This window comes from Choloepus didactylus, chromosome 27 (assembly GCF_015220235.1).
Source record: "Choloepus didactylus isolate mChoDid1 chromosome 27, mChoDid1.pri, whole genome shotgun sequence".
NCBI classification, from domain to species: Eukaryota; Metazoa; Chordata; class Mammalia; order Pilosa; family Megalonychidae; genus Choloepus; species Choloepus didactylus.
Window position 1 is genome coordinate 1,805,696 of NC_051333.1, and position 16,631 is coordinate 1,822,326.

Below are 16,631 nucleotides of genomic sequence, written 5' to 3' on the forward strand. Positions count from 1 at the left end.
TGGTCAGTCACCCGGTGAGAAGCCGGCGGCCGCGTGGCGCGGGAGGGCGGCCCAGGTGTTGCCCTACAATTTCAGATTTGCCACATTTGCCAGATTGTTCGACGTTTCTCTCCCCGGAAACCTTGGGTCCAGATGTCTTGTTGGAGGCGCCGGGCAGCTTCGAGCGCTGCGGAGCGGGTGGGAAGGGTGGGAAGGGTGGGGTCCCACAGGCCGGGGGCGTGAGGAGCCCCTGCCCAGCCCCGTCCTCCTGGGACTGGGTGCCTCGGGAGCGCCCTGCAGGAGGAGGGGTGGCCGAGGAACGAACCGAGCTTATTTTTTTTGCAGCTGAAAAACTCAACAAATGAAGGGGCTGAGCTCTGTGTTCCTTCTTTTAAGGCCGGTAGTTGCTTGTCAGATTCAATCAGCCTGAGTGAGGGATGGCGAGGGGAGGGAGAACCCCGTTCTTCTTCCTGCCCTAACTTCACCACCTCAGAGAGGCCATTGAAAATCCAACTAAAACAAAGGGTGCAAAGAATTTAAAAATATAAATGTGTGTGGGTGTATATACACATATAATATGTATGTATTTATTATTCCATATGTATAAAATCAAAGAGGAATTTTAAAAAGAGCAGGATGGCAATAATTGGTTAAAGACCATAATGTTAGATGTGACAAAGGACTCAGCATCAAGTTTTAACTAACATTTATTGAGTGCCTCCCGTCAGATCTGTGCTTGATGTTTCACATATATTATTTAAATTGCAAAGACATAATAATGTTGTAGTTGTAAGCATCAAATTTCATAGCTGCTAATACATGAGGCAAAGATTATAAAAATATATTGACAGAGACACAATCATAGTAACTGATTTTCACACAACCCTATGGGTTTTTGACAGATAGCGTAGGCCAGAATTAAATGACACATGAATATGAATGGTATAATTAATAAGACAGTTAATTAACAGACATGTAGAATTTTTAATTGAATAGACAGGAGAACACATGTTCATCTTAAATGTCCTTGAAATATTTACAGAAATTAGACATGTTCTAGGCCACAGTAAAAGCTTTTAAAAAGGTTTTGAAAGCATATATTTTATAGGCCACATCCTCTGTTCACAGTGCAGGAAACAAGAAAATGAAACTATTTTTAAACAAAAACTAAACCCAATCACTGAGTTCTGAAGCACTCTTTAGAAACATTGTGATATTATATTTAGACAACAACATAAACAAGAACATGAATGACCAAACTTTAAGATGTGGCCAAGGCTATAACCAGAAGTACATTTATGTTATTAAATATATTATTGTATGAAATAATATTTTTAAGAATAGAAAATAGATGAATTAAGTATTCAACTTAAAAATTGAGACGAGGAATACAAAACAATAAAAAATAAACCTAATACATATTAAAGAAAAACAAACTACTTACAAATGAGAGAAATAATGGATATAAATAAATCCAAGTGCTGGTTCTTTGGAAAAACAATAGTAAACTAGATAAATCTTTGACAAATCTAATAATGCATAGACTGCAAACAGAAGTTGAAAGAGGAATAGGGATAGAACAAATACAGAAGATTTGTGTTTAATTATAAAATACTATGCATAATTATGAGCTAATATCTGAAAAGCTCAATGAGAAGAATTTCCTAGGGGTTAAAAGAAAACTATAAATGATCAAAATTAACCTAAGAAGTAGAAAGTCTCTATAAACTGATAACGGGAAGAAACTGAGAAAACTGTCTAAGAACTAGCTGAAACTTTCACTAAGACCTGATGACTTTACTGGTGAATTCTTCCAAAATGTCAAGGAATTTCTACTTCTCAGCTATAGAAACTATTCAAAAGCATAGAAAAAGGCAATGTTGCTTAAGTCCTTCTATGATGCAAGTTTAGCTACGATACCGAAATTTGACAAAGATAGCACCAATCTCACATATGAAGATAACAAGAATCCTACATGAAACATCAAGGAACAGAATTCACTATTGGAAAAGACTGGTGCACCACATCAAAAATTTTATCCTAAGAATGCACAGATTATTTGATATTAGGAAATTTACTACCATATTTCATCAATCCAAAATTGCAATTTTTTACCTTCTCTGAATGGCTGTTCCAGTTGGATTCTTATTAAGTAGCATTTTTTTCCTCCCCAGTGACATATGAAATAATGTCTTACAATTGATAATGTCTTAAGTTCAATGAAATACAGTAATGTAAATTCTCACAGCAGTAGGTTAAATTCAAAAGGAAAAAAAAATCATCTCAATGGATTCTGAAAGGCATTTGATAAAATTCAATACCCATTCCTGATTTTTAACCAGAACACTCCCTTCATATGGCTCAGGGCATTTATTTCCAAATAGCAGCCACCCTCAAAGTTATATGTGAAACATCATTGGCATCCCCGTTAAAACCAGAAACAAAAAGAGCACGCACACTACCAAGACTATGGTCGTTTGTTGTGGAGCTTTTGACCACTCCACAAAGCCCTGAAATAGAAACAAAAAAGTGTAAGTATTAGAACGGAAGGAGCCACCATTGTTACTTGCAGAAAATGGGATTATATAATTGGGAATAAAAACATACATCAAGGGAAACACTGAATTTAAAACCACACAACAAAGTGACTAGATAGAAGATATATACACAAAAGTAAGTAATATTCTTATGCACTAGTGTAAGAAATTTCAGATTAATGGTGCAAATGATGAAAAGTTCAAACTTTCACCAGCCTATAAAGTATCACAGTTTTATATACCCCCAAATATATATTGGCCTAACCTCTCTTTTGAAATCCTGATTTACATAGCTCACTGTCCAGTTGCCATCTCCACTTGGATATTTAATATATCTGATGAGCACCTTAAACTTCACATTTCCCCAAAAGATATCCTAATAACTGATATGCCCCCCCAAAAGAACTCCTCCTGAGTTTCCCCCCACATCACTCCTCCAAGCAGCTCCATCCTCCAACTGTGGCATCCTTGACTCCGCTCTTCATTTCATCACCAACATCCAAGTCATCAGCAAATGCTACTGGACTTGAAGATATATCCATGATCTGGCCCCTTCTACTCCCTCTACTGCCATCACCCAGGTCAAAGTCACCATCATCTCTCGCCTGTACTCTTGCTACAGACTCCTGTTTCTCTTCTTGAAAAGAAAGTTTCTTCTCCGTGGGTCAACCAGAGTTTTCCTTCCAAAGTTGAAGACAGATCAGGACACATCTTTGCTTAAAACTGCCCATGGCTCCCATTGTATACCTAGTCCTCACAGTTGCCTTCGATGCCCTTCGAGGTCCAGACCCCAGCTACTTCCCTGGCTTCATTTCCTACCATATCCTGCGTTCCTCACTCTACACCAGCCACACTCCTTCCTCTGAGCCATTGCGTGATGGTTTCTCCCAGGTATCCTTAAGTCTTGCTATATCACTTCTCTCATCTCTCGGTTTAGACATCACTTCCTCAGAAAACTCTTCCCTGATGAGGCTGTTGAGAACAGCAAGCCCTCCCAACATCTCTGCAAAGAAGATCCCAGCACTGCTCATCCCCCTTCCCCAACTACATATGTTTATCATCTGATCCCCTATCCAGAGTGTCAGCTCCAATAGGACAAGACTTTTCTTTGTTCAGTGATGTATTGCCAGTGCCTAAAACAGTATCTGCCCCTCCGTATGAGCTCAGTAAAAGTATTTGTCAACTGAGTGACTGAATGGAAATAAATACCATGATGAAGATGGAAACACAAAATATTTAATGATAACAATTCTCTAGATTAATTATGAGTTTAATGCAATTGCTATTAAAATATCAGAGCAGTTTTGGGAATGGACCTGATATAATGTGGAAAGATAGGCAGTGGTGAACATCAAAAAGATCTTGTAAAAGAAAAGAAATGGAGGGGATATGTTCTATGAGTGATTAAAACATAGTATAATTATTGACGGAGGTCACATATCTAATCTCTGGAAAGGGACCAATCATCCACCCCCCCCTCTAGTCTGCAGTCCCCCTCTGGATGTCACCTCGCTTCAAACCTTCCCTTTACAAGCAGAGAACTGGGGAGAATAACCCACATAAACAGTTTTCAAACCTGGTAGAGCATCAGAAGCCTCTTAGGGAGTTTTTCAAATATCTTGGACCCACCCTTAAATTTTCTGATTCAGTAGATCATGGTCACATTCCTCAGAATAAATCTCTTCATACAGATACATATACATATATCCTTTCGGTTCTGTTTCTCCAGAGAACCCTGACAAACACTGCCCATCCACCTTTGGCTCCTTCACACGTTCTCCAGGTAAGTAAACATCAAGTGCCTCCTGACATGATGCACTGAGAAGAGCACAAAATCACTTCTCTGATATTCCTGATCCCACTCAAGAAGAGAGAGAGAGAGAGAGAGAGAGAGAGAGAGACAGAGACAGAGACAGAGACAGAGACAGAGACAGAGAAGGGAAAGGAGGAAGGGGAAGGAAAGGGAAGGAAAATCACAACCTGGCGAGAGACTTTCTACAAAACAACTGATCAGTACCCTTCAAAAGCGCCAGTGTCACCAAAGACCAAAGAAGGCTGAGGAAGTGTTCCAGATCAAAGGAGACTAAGGAGACATTTCAACCAGAGCAATACGTGATCCCAGACAGGGAAAACTGCAATAAAGACACTGTGGAAGATGATGACAGTGATGGCTCAGGTCATTTCCCTCCTGGAACCCTGGAACCTTGCCCCTCGCAATGTGACTTGACTGTCCCCCCGTCAAGAGTGAAGACTGCTTCTCGCCTCTTGAGTCTGGACTGGCTTTTTGACCAGTTGTGGCCCCTCAAATGTGGCAGAAGTGATGGGGGAAAGAGGCCTTGGATCTTCTGCTTTCTAGTTTGGAACAAGCTCACATTAGTGAGCAGGAGGAAGAAAGCCCAGTCGTCCCTAAGGAGGACATCCCATCCTAGACCAGCCATCCCCTCGCTGACCCCCGCACATGTGAGAGGGCCCAGCCGAGGTCAGCTGAGTGACCCACCCAGCCCGGGGTTGACCACAGATGCATGAGCCCAGTCAAGACCAGGAAGCCTGCCCAGACGGCCCGTAGACTCAGGATGCTTATTGTCTGAACCCATGGAGTTGTGGGATCGTTTGTTACACACCAGTAGGAATGACTGATACAGGAATTACTGGAATGATGGGCAAAATCTGAAGATGGACTGTATTTCACTGTATGTGAAAATATACTATTGAGTCAATACTTAATTTCCTGAATTTGCTAACTGTACTGTGGTTATGTAAGAGAATATCCTTGTTCTTAGGAGATATATGCTGAAATAATTAAGAGGACAAGGGTATAAAATCTGCAACCCACTCCGGAATTGGTCAGGAAAAAATAATAGGAGACTGTATTAGAGAAGGAGTAATAAAGCAAATGTGGCCAAATGGTAAAGCTGGTGAATTTGAGTAAAGGGTACATGGATGTTCTTTGTTTTATTCTTGTGAATCTTCTGTTAATTCAAAATAATTTCAAAATGGTTTTTAAAAATTTTAACCTTAACTCCAATTCCAACTCCCTTCTGAGTCCCAGCTGCAGAGGGGTGTGTGGGCATCTGGCTGAAATCACAGCCCTGTGTCACAATCAGCAGTTCACCCATCTGCAAGCCCCACAAAGGCGGGACCGTGTCTGTCCTGTTCACTGAGGGGTCATCAGCTCCCAGCACAGTGCCTGACCCCAGAGGTGGGCTCATCACGGCTGGCTGGGGAATGAGTGAATGAATGAGTGATGCCACAGAGGCCTCTTCCAAGCAGCATATCTAAAGTCAACGTCATTCTTCCAGACCACCTCTTTTATTCCATATTGTGGACCCTGGCACCTCCTGCTGTCCTGTTCCCAATCCAGAATCCGGGCTTTACCCTGGACTTGCCCACTTCCCTGCACTGTCCCACTCATATGCACTGCACTGTCCATATCCCACAGGTCTGGGAATGCCATTGGCTCCACCCATTCCATGTTTCCTGACTCCGTTCCTTCACCTTGTCCCCAGACTGCCCGAGGCCTCATCTGGCTCTGCCACTTCCTCACTGTGTGACCTTGAGCAAGTCATTTGATTTATCTCTGCCTCAGTTTCCTTATCTGTAAAGGAGGGATAACCACACTCCCTCACAGGGCTCATTGTGAAGACTAAATGAGTTCATAATGAGAAGTGCTTGGAATAGTGTCAGGCTTGTAATAAGCACGAGATAAATGGCAGCTCTTACCATAACGTTTCCACCCATTTTGTTCTAACTGGGATTCCTGCCCGACGCCTGAACCTCCCCCCAACCCTCATCCAACCAACCTTCTTCTACACGGGCCACCAGATTGGTTTCTGAAAATCCTCAAATCCCTCCTATAGCTCCCCACCGCTTACAAGATACACCCACCCTCCTCAGCATGGAACTTGGCAGCCAAAGGGGTCCCATTAAAACATAAGTCAGAACATAGCCCTCTTTTATCAAACACTTTCCCCCCGTACTCAAAGTGAAAGCCAGACCCACACCACGGCCAATAGGCACTGGGTCATCCTGCCCATCGCCTCCCTGACTGCATCTCCTGCCACTCCCTCCAGCGTGCCCCCGAGACATTGGCCCCCCGGTGGCTGTTCCTCAATGTGCCATTTGCACTCCCTCCTCAGGGCCTTTGCACTTGCTCTGCCACTTTCCCTGGAATCCCTTCCTCTAGATATCTGCCCGTCACACTCTCCCACCTCCTCCAGGTCTCTACTCAAATATCTCCTACTCAGTGGGGCCTTCCCTAGACACCCTTCTTAAAATAGCAGCCCTCATACCCATCCCAAACTCCCAACCCCCCTTCCTGCTTTATTTCTCTCTAACAATTATCACCATGCAGCATATTCTATATTGTACCTCCTTATTTCGTGTACTGTCTTCTACTAGCTGAGTGTAAGCCCATTGAAGGCAGGAGCCTTTTCTGTCCTATTCAGTGCTGTACCCCAGAGCCTTGAACACTGTCTGGCACAGAGCAGGTGCTCAATAAATAGTTGGTGTCACCCCGATCTCCATCCACGTCTCCCACTGTCCTCCCCTTAGCTCCAGCGTCCCCCCAAATGCCTTGCTATGTCTTGCCTCTGAGGTTTTGCACATGCTGCTCCCTTCACCTCCCTGCTCTGGCTGGGGAATTCTTATTCATCCCTAAAATCCCAGTTCTGGTGTCTCTTCCTCTCTGGCATCCTCAAGAATAAACCCCTTGGCCCACAGAGTTAACTTCTTCCTCCTTTGGTTATCATGCTGTAGCCAGCACTTATTTCTGTACTACCATGTTTTCCTCCAGTTTGCCTCCCCCTGTGAGTCAATAAATCCTTTTTCTGACTTGAGCCAGTCTGAGTTAGATTTGTGACATACGATTGTAGGAGGAGACTCACACTGTCTGTGACCCTCATGTGCTGGTATGAGTGGATACATGGTTTTCCTAAAGTATATAAAACAAATGCATAAACAAAATAAGTAGTTTTTATTTCCCATATTGATGTCTTGTGCCCCCAAAGAAAACATTAGGTCTTCATATAAAAAGAATGTGCTTGATATTTCTTTTTAGTATTACTCATTGTATTTGGATTCAAAGATTGGTGAATAGATGAATATATAGGTGTATGGATGGCTGAGTGGATGGATGAATTTATAGTGGAAGACAGATGAATGGACAGTTGGATGGATTGGTGGGTGGGTTGACAGATGGATTAGTGAATGGATGGGTGGATGGATAGCAGATGGATGGATGAGTGGATAAATGGGTGAATGAATAGTAGCCAAATCCTTAATATGGCCTGTTAGCAGTATATGGATGAATGGTGGCTAGATGAGAGGATAGATGGATGGATGGGTAGGTGAGTTTAATGGATGGATTGTTGGCAGACATGAATGTATGGATGAAAAGTTGCATGAATAACTGCATATATGGATGGATGGAGGGAGTAAATGGATCAATATGTAGATGAAAGGTTGGATGGATGGATGAATGGACAAATGAATGAATGGCTGGTGGATGTCTGAGGATGCATGGATGGATGGATGGGTGGGTGGGTGAGTGGACAGATGCTTGGATGAATGAATGGATGGGTGGATGGATGGGTGGGTAGGAGAATCTACTGGATGGATTAGTAAATGGATAGACTGATGAGTTGGTGGATGAATGGATGGATAAAATTATGAAGGAAGGTGGAAGGTGTGTGAATGAAGTTACACAGAGCATATGGAGAGTCTCTCCTTGGTATTTGACTATTGAAGGAATGTGGCTTCTTTCTCACCAGAAGCTGCTTGGAGCTCACATCCCTGAACAGATCCTTGTCAGGCAGGGAAATTCCAAGCTAAGGGAGGAAATATAACCAGCCACTGAAATCTGGGAGTGTAGGATATGTGACAAAAAAGGAGAGAAACCAACTTACCTGGGAGTCCTCTGACTCATCCTCTTCCTCCACTGAGCTCCAGTCCTGGGAAAGTGAAATCTCTTGAGAAGACAGGTCTGGGTAGGGGTGGGAGTGAAGAAGAAAGGAGCCATGAGTGACCAGACCAGTAAGGGTGGGCACCTCCTGCTCTTCCCACATGGCATCCCATCCCTTTTCTGCTAACATTCTGTCTTCCCCACCCCCTCTCCACTCTGGCCCATGTGGCTCCAGTGAAACTTAGAGAATGAGAGAACTATTTTTGTCCCTAACTGCCTGGGAGACAAAGTGGGTCACTGGATGTGCTCCACCACCTAATTCTCTATTTCTTCACCTGTAAAATAGTTCCTTCTCTATAAACCTCCAGCAAAAACTAACTGAGGGAATAGAAGGAAAATACCACAGAATTAAATGAGGATCGTGGGACTTGCCTAAGTGTCCCCACAGTCAGAACTTTGGCATCTGCACTTCTCACTTCCAAGCTGAAACTGGGGGTCAGACTAACACTCATCGTTTCCACTCTTCCCACACCTACCCCTGCCAGGAGCTCCAAACTTCCTTCTCACTATTGGAGCTGGCCTCTGCTGTCCGTACCTGCTGTCCCAGGCCTGCTCACCCCTGTGGAAGACGGACCCTGCCCCTAGTAGAAAGTTCAGTCCCCATCCGGCTGTGGAGGTGTCTTTCTGGTGTCCCCAGCTCAACCAGTGGCACCATCAGACATTGCCTTTCTTATTTTTTAATAATTGCAGTTTCCTTCACTGCAATCTGGGCTCCACCGAAGCCATCTTGTGCACTCCTGTATCCTTATCCCCTAGCATGATGCCTGGCACATAAAAGTGTTGGTGGTAGATTTTTGCATCCAATATCCTCCAACTTGTTCATTTCTCCCTATGCCCACATTCATGAGCTGTCCCCTGCCTCACTGATTCTGGGTTTGCATGCATGGCTTACTTTAACCAAGGAGAACTGTCCAAGTCAAATTTTTGACCCACAGAACAATGAAAAGATACCTAATTGTTGCTTTAAGACAGTACATTTTGGGGTGCTTTGTTACACGGCAAAAGCTGACTGACACAGAATTCCATAAATATTTGTTAAATGAACGAGTGAAGGAATGAATGTTTAGTCTTTCCCCAGGATCTGCGGAGACCTCTCCCCCAGGCTCACCTGTGGCCTGTGTCCCCTCACCTTTTTCATTGCCGTCACAGCTGGGGGCCCCGACCTCCACAGCCTCCCAGTCCTTGGCGAAGGTGGGATGGGGCGGCTTCTCCCAGGCCCTGCTCTCCCGAGGCAGCAGCATCTTGGCCCTCTCCGGCTCCAGCAGTCCCCGTATCTGCTCAGGCCTGAGACTCTGCATCTCCCCGAGAGGTGGCGCTTCTACAACAGGCCTGGAGGCACGATGAAGCCTCTGTCTTTCTCAGTCTCCTCCCGTTCCAGGATCCTGTCTAGTGGCCCAGGCACAAGGTTCAGAACCTGAGGACTGACAATTAGTCATTCAACAAATAGTCAAAAGGGACCAGCTGTGCACCAGACACTGTTCTGGGCACTGAAGAGACAACAGATCCCTGTACTTGTGGGGCATATGTGCTAGCTGGGGGGAGAGACTGACAGTTAACAAATACAGTAGAGAGCGTGTCAAATGGTGGCAGGTGCTCCAGGAACAGGCAGAGCAGAAAAAGGAGCAAGATGTGCCAGGGGTGGCGAGGCAGCTAGCACACACGCACACACTCCAAACACAGTCAGGGGTTTTCAGCAAGAGGCTGGTGCTGGTGTTACCCCTGGGTTCCCTCTGGCTGCAGAGAGAAGACCCTGAGACTTCCCACCATCTACCAGCCTTCTGCAGCTCCTTTTCCTTTGTTCTCAAAAAAAAAAAAAAAAAAAATTCACCAGGTGGGAGTCAAAGGTCTGATAAAGGTCTGATTTTAAGTTAAATATTCTTCAATATCCTTATCCTATGTCTTGTTGACCTGGTATTCAGGGGGTTGCTTGTCATTATCTTAACTGTACTGATAGCATTTTGTGTCCTTTCACCTTGAGATTCTAATGCTTCTTTTAGTTCCTGTTTTAGGAAATTGTGTTTATCACCAACCCTGATTATATAGCAACTCAGTGCCCTCATGAGTAGATTCTCTCACAGTGAATAAAAAGCTTTTGTACTTATTTTTATGCAAATCAAAATTGTTATTCAAGACTTTAAAATCACAGGGAAGACACTCTAGTTTCAAAGAGAAGTTGGCAACCCAACAATCAAATGCAATGTGAGGACTTTGTTTGGACCCAGATGCAAACAAACCTGCTATGAAAAGAACATGTTTTAAAACATTTCGGGAAATTTGATTAGGGACTGGGTATTTGATGTTACCAAGAGATGCTGACTGATTTTTTTGGGGGGGTGTAGAATGGCATTTTGGATATAAAAGAAAATGTCCACCTTATTTTTTAGGGATGCTTTTATGATGTATGGGGGTGAATTGACAAGATGTCCGAGACGTTCTTTAAAAGACTTCCACAGAGAAATATAAATAGACACAAGTGGTTAGAGGACAAGCAAACGATGACCGCTGAGCCTGGGAGATGGGAAGATGGTGGCTTACTCCACTGTTCTTGTAGTTAAGAGTGTGTTCGAATTTTTCATAATAAAAATGTATGTACACATACGTGCAAGACCTATTCTTTCCTTCTATGCTTCAAATCATCATTTATGTCTTTCTCATGGAAAAGGGTGTCTAACATGTTCCTGAAACCAAAGCTGTGGGGAACCAAGCTTTTCATGTCACTTAGACCATGTCTGGGGCAGTGGCCTGGAACGTTGGGTCACAAGCCTGCATGGAACGCCGTGTAGGCACGCCCTGTAAAGATGTGTGTCTTGTGACTATGACAGCAGCGTCAACCATTGACCCCAGGTTGTTCCTTCTTATCCGCAGCAGGATGTAAAGATTAATATCTGAGAGACCCTGAATGCTTTTGATCATGTAGCGTAGTTTAGCTTTGTGTAACAAACGAATAAATAACTGGAGCACAGGTGCATCAGCACCCACTTGGCACACGATGCTGTGGGTCCCCTGCTCCCTTAAATCTTAACTCTGTGTCTGTGTCTCATTTCAGCATCGCCCTGTCAGCAACACAAAGCCAAATTCACCATCTCCCCAGACATCTCTGCCCATTCCCCCCACTCCCAAGTATAACCATGCCTCCCACCCTTGGCCAGGGTCACCCTCTCCCCTGTCGATCTCTACAGGCGTCATCTGACTTGCCCCCACCTCTACCCCATGTCCCATCAATTTCTCAATCCACCCGTTCTTACCTCCCACAGCAGTGTCCCTCCTGCCCACTGCCCCTGCCCTGGGCCCCGTCTGCATTTGGCTCTGCTGCACTGGGCAGGCCTCATGCTGGCTTCCAGGCACCGGTGGCCCACTGCCCACCTGACCCCACCAATCCTGCTTCCTAAGCCCACTCCCAACCATCCCGCCTCTGGGGTGCCAGCCCCCAAGTGAGTGGAGGCCACCACGCCTGCCTCTACCGTCTCCAGCTGGGCCATCTCTCATCTCCTGCCACTCATCTCTCTTTAAATGCACCCTCCACTCTCCCAGCTCCAGGACAGCCCAGGAGGAGAGTTTAGACACACCCAGGACTAAATCACACTAAACCCCTGGGAGAGAAAGCCTCCCCCTGCTGGGGGGATCCTTCCAGTGACCTCCGAAAGTCTCGTTTGTGTTAATATGACTCTGACGTCTCTCTTGCAGAGCTCACTTCCTGACAGAGACAGCCTTCTGCCCAGTGAGCAAGGATCCAGCCAGAATGTCGTGACATTATTTCACTCTATATTTATTTTCAAGGGTAAAGGCTTTCCACTTACAAAGGTGGTGTAAAATTCCCCTTGTAAATGGACTGAGGCAGATTTTAGAAGCAGGTTGGTTGACTCATGAATGCTGGTATGAGTGTATTGGCTCAACTATTTTAGAAAACTCTTTGGCAACACTGACTAAATCTGGGCATACATATACCATAGGACACGGCAATTCCATATGCCTATTTACCTTACCCTACTTCAGCCCTGAATAAAAAAGAAAACTAAAAAAAAAAAAAAAAATTGTTTAGATTTCATGTAACTTTACTTATGATTTGCTACATATGTCTGTTTAAATATATGTGTAAATAAGTGTTGACACTGAGAACTGCATTTTGCGTGTACTTTGTTGCATGGTTTGAACCACTTCTGCAGGATCAACACTGCACAACACTGCACTGGGGGCTTCGGAATAAAAGTTCTGAGTTTAAAGGGCCTTTTAGGTATTGTGTTGGTTTCTTTTTGCTGCTGTAACAAATCACCCACTCTCGGTGGCTTAAAGCACCACAGATTTATTTGCTTACAGTTCTGAAGGTCAGAAATGTCTGAAATGGTTTCACTGGGCTAAAATCGAGGGGTCAGCAGGGCGGCATGCCTTTCTGAAAACTCTAGAAAAGAATCCATTTCCTTGCCTTTTCCAGCTTTTAGGAGCTGCCTGTATTCCTTGGCCCATGGCCCCTTCTTTCACTTTTAAAGCCAGCAACTGCCCCCCAAGGCTTTCTCACACTGCATCACCCTAACATGGAGTTTTCCACTTTTAAGGACCTTGTAATGATATTGGGTCCACCTGGACAATCGGGGAGCATCTCCCCATCTCAATGTCAGCTGATAAGCATATTTCCATCATCAACCTTCACACACACACACACACACACACACACGCACACACATGCACACATGCACCGGCCTTGTAACCAAACACACTCACAGGTTTTGGGGATTAGGATGTGGGCATCTTTGGAGATAATTATTGTGCCTACTATAGGTATTAAAATAAAATTGTTCAAAGAGGAAAAAAAAAAGGTCAGTGATTTTAAAAATAGTAGTTAAAAGCTAGTGCAGGTGTTGCCAGAATGAGAAAACAGTCGTGAAGGTGGGAAAAGCCTGACTGGTGTTAGTAAAGTGCTGACTGCAACCATGGCCACCACACATCAGCTGTGGGGCCTGGGGCAGGTCAGCCAATCTCTCCCGGCTTTGATTTGCTCCTCTGTAAAACAGGGTGATGATAACAGCAGCTCCTTCTGGACTTGTTGTGAGCTCTCTGATGAGACAGAAACTGATTTAACACATAATAAAAATTTGGTGAATGAAGGAAAAAAAAAATATTTCCCTCTCTGGGTATGTCCCTGCCGGTCCTGCGTTGGCTTCTAGAAACCCTGCCTGTACTTCAAGGCTGAGCTTAAATGTCACCTCCTGTAGGACCCCATGAATATGTGGCACCCACGGGAGCTTGAATGGAAATGACTTTTTCCGGCCATTTCTAACCCAGAACTTTGTGCAAACCAGTGCTGAGTGCTGGGGGATTGAAGATGAATTTGACACCCTCAAAGTAGCCTGCATTCTCCTAGAGGAGAAAAATAAGTGACCAGACAGTGGACTGGGCATTTCAGCAGATCAAAACACTGCCAGGAGGGATCCAGACCTCAAAAGCTCTCAGGGGGTTGGCAGATAACACAAATGCAATAAGTGGGAAAAAAAAAGAAAAATCAAGAGCTCTCCTGTCTGGATGGTATTTTCACTCTTCTGCAGGAAGATACAGGTCCAGAGAAATACTTCTCTACTGTAAGGAAAACATGAACAAATGATGACTGATGCAGGCTGTGGGGAGAGCGATGGGGGGCAGTGGGGCTTGTGGCGAAGGAGGGCTGGGGCTCCCGCCTGGGGAAGCCGCCCCTGAGCCCAGCCAACGTCCGCCGAGCTGGAGCAGGCCGAGTGCCACCCGTCTTCCGATTTCTCAAGAGACGATTGGAAATCTGTATTTTGAGATGACATCTGTATTTTAAAGTGGGAATCGTTATTTCAAATATCTACAGGAAAGACAGAATGGAAATGAAGTAACAGGTCCACGGGGCTGGATTAGACCCTGGGGCTGCCAGTTGGCTACCCTGCTGTGGGGTGAGAAGAGGAGGCTCTGAGCATAGAGGACATTTTTTCCTAGGGAAAAAAAAATACATTGGCTTTGATGGGAAGGAGTGTGAGAGCACTACCAAAGGATAGAGTTTTATTGTTGATTTTTTTTTTTAAATATGAGACCTGATTAATCATGCATTTAGGCTGATGGGGAAAAGGCAAGGCAAGAGGGAAAATGCAGGGCGGGGATGACAGGTGCGGGGGGCAGGAGCCACGGGGCCAAGGTCTAAAGAAGCTGGCTCTGCCTTGGACGGGGAGAGGAGGGAACAGAAGGGTCCGAGCCAGCGGCGGGAAGTGGAGCGCGCCCCTTCCCTCTTCCAGCCCTCGCCCCGCGTCTCCGCGGCAGACACCGTGATCGCTCCACTTCGCAGACGCGGGCGCCCCTGGACCAAAGCCACGCGGCCGGGAAGGGCGGCGGCGGGGATCTGGACCCGCCGGACCTCAGGCTGCTAAACTTGGCCCGACCGCGCACGGCCAGCGGGCACACGCGCCCAGACAGACAGACCCTGCGCGGGTGGCGCGCGGACAGGCACCCGGACTCAGCGGCGCGCGGACGCGCACACGCAGACCCCCGCAGGCCTCAGCCCGCGCGCGCCCACCCGCGGGGGGCCCCAGCCACAGGCCGTCTCCCCTCCTGCCTGCACCTCACCGGCGACGCACAGCTCCGCGGAGAGGCCGCGCGGGACGGATCCCGGGCCCCTCCTTCAGGATCCGCTTGGAGACCCCTTTCCAGGCCCCCACCCTGGAGACCACCTCCCAGGCACCCCACACCCACACCCCCACACCCCACATTCGCGCGCGCGCCCCGGGATCACCGTGCGCGCTCCCAGCCCTTTCCCCCAACCTCTCCCAAGTGCTGGGGCCCCTCGGGAAACTCACCCTCCCCGGCCAGACCCTGTCCGGGCACTGCAGAGCCGGCGCTGCATCGACCGCGGCTGCGCAGACGCGGAGGCTGCGGGTGGGGTTGGGGGTGGTGGGTGGGCGGCCTCTTTCTTCCTGCAACCCCGGGGGAGCCCACGCCTGCAGGGCGCTGCGGAGGGGGACGCAGGGGCAGCAGTGAAGACGTGTCCGCGGTGTGGTTGCCGGGTCGTGGGGCTGCGTGTGTAACTGCTGTGCGCGGCGTCGCCGAGAGGGTCGGCCCGGGTGTGACGCCCCTCGGCCCCTGGGGCAGAAGCCAGCAGCCTCGCCCGCGCCCTCGGTGGTCTCTAGTCTACAAACCCGGGGAGGCGGGTGGGCGCCCCCGGCTGGGGCTCGGGCAGGGCTGTGGCTCCCGGGGACCCTGAGGCCGGACTGCCTGGGGCCAGGGGCGGGCTTCGCCGTTTGCCAACAATGTGTCCCCTGTTGTGGCAGTCATCATCCCCGTGCCTCAGTTTCCCGTCGTGTAACCGGTTGCTGTGAAGGTAAACATTGATTAACGCATATAAAATGCTTTAAACAACGCCCCTACCAGCTGCTATAATAATTATAATTTCACAATGCCGTGGTTACTGCCAAATTGCTGTCATGGAACCTACATCAAATTTTTAAAATTTTGACAAAGTCGTAAGTGAAAAAATGGTCTGTCTCTGTGAATTTCTCTGATTGCTAATGACATGGAGCAAATTTGCATGTTTGCTGACCGGGTTTATTTTCTCTTCTGTGAATTGTCTGTTTATAGCCTCCCTGCATTATTCTGCTTGTTTAGCTTTTTCCTTTAGACTTCTTTATATATTCTGGATATTAATCCTTTGCCTGTTAAATATGCAGCAGATATTTTCTCCTGGCCTGTCTCTTACCTTTTCACTTTTTTTATACAGTGCCTGAAGTTCTGAATTTTGACAAAGTCCAAGATGTCAATTTTTTATTATGTCTTTTGTTTTGGTGGTTTTGTTTTAGATACTTCCTATCCTAGTCTCACAAACACACTTTCCTGTAGTCTCCTCATATTTTACAATATTAGTTCCTTGAACTTTCTGGAATTTTATTGTTGAATGGTGTGAGGTAGGAATTTATCTATCTTTTTCAGGTGGACAGATCACTGAATGACCCTGATTACTCAGGAAAACAATCAAAATAACTGCCAGTTATCCAACAGATACTGTGAACAAAGAAATCTTACATACATTATCTTGCTTGACTCTAACAGCCCCAAGTGGTAGCTGTTAGTATCCCCATTTTACAGAGAAGGGAACTGAGGTACAGAGAAGCTCAATGATTTGCCGAAAGGGCACAAAGCAAGAGCATGGAAGGATTGAGATT

At 46.2% G+C, this 16,631-nt stretch overlaps 2 protein-coding genes across 5 annotated transcripts in view; both read right to left on the reverse strand.

Moving 5' to 3' along the window:
- The window catches only part of LOC119520940 (zinc finger protein 805), a 603,985-nt gene that overhangs the window by 527,059 nt on the left and 60,295 nt on the right, over window positions 1-16,631 (reverse strand). The window lies entirely within an intron of this gene.
- SMIM17 (small integral membrane protein 17) lies at window positions 700-15,361 on the reverse strand. Of its 4 annotated transcripts, none has more exons than XM_037818883.1 (4): window positions 15,273-15,360; window positions 9,605-9,889; window positions 8,420-8,496; window positions 700-2,489 (listed from the first exon to the last, which is right to left on the reverse strand). In XM_037818883.1, the coding sequence occupies exons 2-4, from the start codon at window positions 9,771-9,773 to the stop codon at window positions 2,379-2,381; spliced, it is 357 nt and encodes a 118-aa protein (XP_037674811.1). In that variant the 5' UTR covers window positions 9,774-9,889; window positions 15,273-15,360; the 3' UTR covers window positions 700-2,378. The 4 variants fall into 4 exon arrangements, with proteins under 4 accessions (XP_037674811.1, XP_037674810.1, XP_037674808.1 ...); XM_037818882.1 differs by lacking the exon at window positions 700-2,489 and adding an exon at window positions 7,497-8,341 and having other exon boundaries at window positions 9,605-9,861; window positions 15,273-15,361; XM_037818880.1 differs by lacking the exon at window positions 700-2,489 and adding an exon at window positions 7,497-8,341.